The sequence below is a fragment of the Pteropus vampyrus genome, unplaced genomic scaffold (assembly GCF_000151845.1).
Source record: "Pteropus vampyrus isolate Shadow unplaced genomic scaffold, Pvam_2.0 Scaffold1000001097, whole genome shotgun sequence".
Taxonomy (NCBI): Eukaryota; Metazoa; Chordata; class Mammalia; order Chiroptera; family Pteropodidae; genus Pteropus; species Pteropus vampyrus.
This window is the reverse complement of record NW_011915499.1, coordinates 1-3,244: the sequence shown is the minus strand read 5'-3', so window position 1 is coordinate 3,244 and position 3,244 is coordinate 1. Positions and strand designations below refer to the sequence as shown.

Genomic DNA, 3,244 nt, shown 5'->3' with positions numbered 1-3,244 from the left:
TAAGCCATTGCACCTGCCGGTGGGGAATGAGGGAAAAGGACACAAAATAGTAAATGCTAAACTGTGCGGTCCAGGAAAGAGATCAACAATGAGTTAGGATAGTAGGAGAAGGTTTTACGGATGATTAGAACTGAGCTCCACCCGAAGGGATATTGATACTGAGAAGGAAACAGAGGGACATTCCAGGGTAGAAGGTGGGGAGCAAGAGTGGTAAGAGCTTATATACCTTTCAAACTCAGTGTATATACTGTCACAGAGCTTGAGCGACCGACATCTCTGTTTATCCGCTGACATTATCGTAGAAGGAAGCTATCTCAGAAGTTTAAATTTCTGAAGTAAGAACGGCTGGCTGGTCGATGAGCGGGAAAAGGTAATCCACGCGGGCGATCCTACTGCCTCTGGCGCCCCTTAGCGGGACTGCATTCCCACGACCTGAAACGACGACTTAGAGGTATAACCATTCGCCTCTCTACAACGCTTCCCCAAACTAAGATTCCGGAGGGGGCCGCCACCTGTACCCACGCGCAGCGCACGCGCGAGGCCCTTCTTAGCCGCACAAAGACTGCGGAAGGAGGTTTGGCGCAAGCGCTCTAATGCTCTCTGAAAATAGGGTTATCATCTCGCCTCCTGGCGCAGGAAGAACAAGGCGACGCATGCGGCGTGAGGATGCGCGGGACTTATTTCACGCTGGGGGCCGCGGTGACGTAATGACAAGGAGGCGGTGGTCAAAGAACGGAAGCCGGGAGGGAACCAGGGCGGAAGGGGACCACGGCCAGGCTTGTGTTCGGTCCCTTGGCAGGGCTGGGGTTCCGATGTGGTCCCCAGAGCGGGAGGCCGAGGCCCCTGCCGGGGGAGACCCGGCAGGTCTTCTGCCCCCCGAGTGGGAGGAGGATGAGGAGCGCATGTCCTTCCTGTTCTCTGCCTTCAAAAGGAGTCGCGAGGTGAACAGCACCGACTGGGACAGCAAGATGGGCTTCTGGGCGCCGCTGGTGCTGAGCCACAGCCGCCGCCAGGGGGTGGTGCGCCTGCGTCTGCGGGACTTGCAGGAGGCCTTTCAGCGCAAGGGCAGCGTCCCGCTGGGGCTGGCCACGGTGCTGCAGGATCTGCTGCGGTGAGGGCGGGTCCGGACCCCGAGCGGGGGCGGCTCCCTGAGGGCAGGGGCTTGGCGGGTTCTCTGACAGTGCCCAGCGCCCGGCCTAGGGTCTGGCCCAGAGCGCCTCTGTTCAGTAGGGGAAAAAGAAGGAAGACAAGAAGAAGGCTGGGGTAGGAGTGTTCGGAGGAAGAGGGACACTGTGTATGTGGGGAATGGGCGCGGGGGCGGGGGTGGGGGCCAGGTAGTCGGATTAGATGAGATCCACATGGTAAGGGGCGAAGACAGCTTAGTAAAGGTAACAGTGATTTGCCTGGACAGTGATTTGTTTAGACCTAGTAGAGGTACTTGTGGAATCCCATTATGTAGTTATTAAGTTAGGCCGTCTAAATTTGAATTACCCCGGAATAGAAGGTCTATAAGATAAGATTTATTGAACTAAGGAAAGTCAGAGCTGGGAAGAGGCCAAATCGTAGGGATCCTGCCAACATCCCCCAGCAGAGGTCGTGTGCCGGGCCTATCTTGGCTTGTCCTTGGCACAGGTTGTTTGGAACAGAGGTTATGAAGGAGGGTGAGGGCTTTACTGAGTAACTTGGTGCCCCGAGAAGGTTATGAAGGAGGGTGAGGGTTTTACTGAGTAACTTGGTGCCCCGAGAAGGCACATGTAACCTGTGTTACATGTGCACTGTTTTGGAGTACCTGAAGCATAGATATCTAATAGATGTACAGCACTGCGCAGTGTGCAGATAGTTTGCATACACCATTTCATCTGATCCTCAGTAGTCCTGTGAGCAAGATGTAGAGTTATCCACAGCAGACAGAGGAGGGAACAGCCTCAGAGAGATCAAGTGACCTACTTGGAGTTACACAGCTAGTTAGAGGTAATGCCAGGACTGGACCCTGGTCTTCTGATTCTAAATCATTTGCACTTCGCATTGTATATATCATACCGAAAGCAGCCTAGCTAGCCTAGTGCCTCCCTCAGCGAATGAAAGAGAAAGTCCACTTTGATACATTTGTTTTAGCTTGTTGCTCTTTCTGATTAGAAAGTCTTCCTTGTCTCTGGTACCTTTCCAATGGTTGACATTGATGGGACAAGCCATTTCTGAAACTTCTCTTTTTTGAGCAAGTGTACTATGGACAAAGTTTTCAGACAGTAGCTAAAGAGGTCAGTGAGGGACAGCTTTGCTTGAGGGCCAAGTGGCCTGGGCTCAAATCCTGGCTCTGCTACTTGATAAATTCTGTAACCATGTGCCCTCTTTTAGCTTCAGTTTGACCAGTTCGAAAATGGTGATGATAACTGTACCTAGGTTTATTGTGAGGATTTGAAGAGACATTCCTTACATAGCCCTTAGCATGGTGACTAGCCCAGGGTGAACAGTAAATGTAGCCACTTACTGCCAGTACCATGAAATGCCTGTGCCTTCTTTCCACCCTAGCTTGGGAATAGCAGAAAACCCTTTCTTTGAATTCTTTGTATTCTTCCTTATGGCTTGCACTTGAGAGTGATCCATTATTGTTATTTCCTTTTTTTCGTTTTGAGCTCCATTTGTAAAAGGAAGCCTCATCACTGGCCCTGCACCCTCCATTGTAGTAGTAGTGGAGAGCTTGTGTTTTGGAGCCAAATTAGTGTTTAGATTTGGTCTCTTTCGCCTTCTCGGTCTCTCAGTTTTCTCATTAGCTAAAATGCCAATAACACATCTATCTTGCAAAGTTGTGAGGCTTAGAGCTGGAGCATAGATAGTGCCGCTCATAGTAGCTGGCACAAAGTAGGTGCCTAATAAGTGGTGTTTGCGCTGATGATCAGAACCTCTTTTGAGGTAAGGGGGATGGGGGGACTTGAATGAGACATCGTATTAAGCCAACTGTGTGCCCTTTACTTTCTTTGCAGTCGTGGAGAGCTGCAGCGGGAGTCAGACTTCATGGCCAGTGTAGACAGCAGCTGGATCTCCTGGGGGGTTGGAGTCTTCCTGCTGAAGCCCCTCAAGTGGACTCTTTCCAACGTGCTGGGCGATAATAAGTTCCTGCCGAGGAGGTGCTTGTGGCTGTGGAGCTGCTTAAGTGGGTGCTCAGAAGGAAGAGGTCTGGTGTCATCTGGTGTAATGATAGGCTCTTCTACTTTACTTGCATGTATCATAGAAAAAAGAATGTATC

General features: G+C 51.1%; 1 protein-coding gene across 1 annotated transcript; it reads left to right on the top strand.

The window, feature by feature from the left end:
• Window positions 1-712: 712 nt before the first annotated feature.
• Window positions 713-3,172, top strand: LOC105311171 (charged multivesicular body protein 7-like; the record flags this gene model as incomplete). The annotated part of the gene is made up of 2 exons (XM_011387194.2): window positions 713-1,111; window positions 2,982-3,172. Coding segments are annotated over exons 1-2 (490 nt in total), but the record flags the coding sequence as incomplete, so codon positions are not given.
• Window positions 3,173-3,244: the final 72 nt, after the last annotated feature.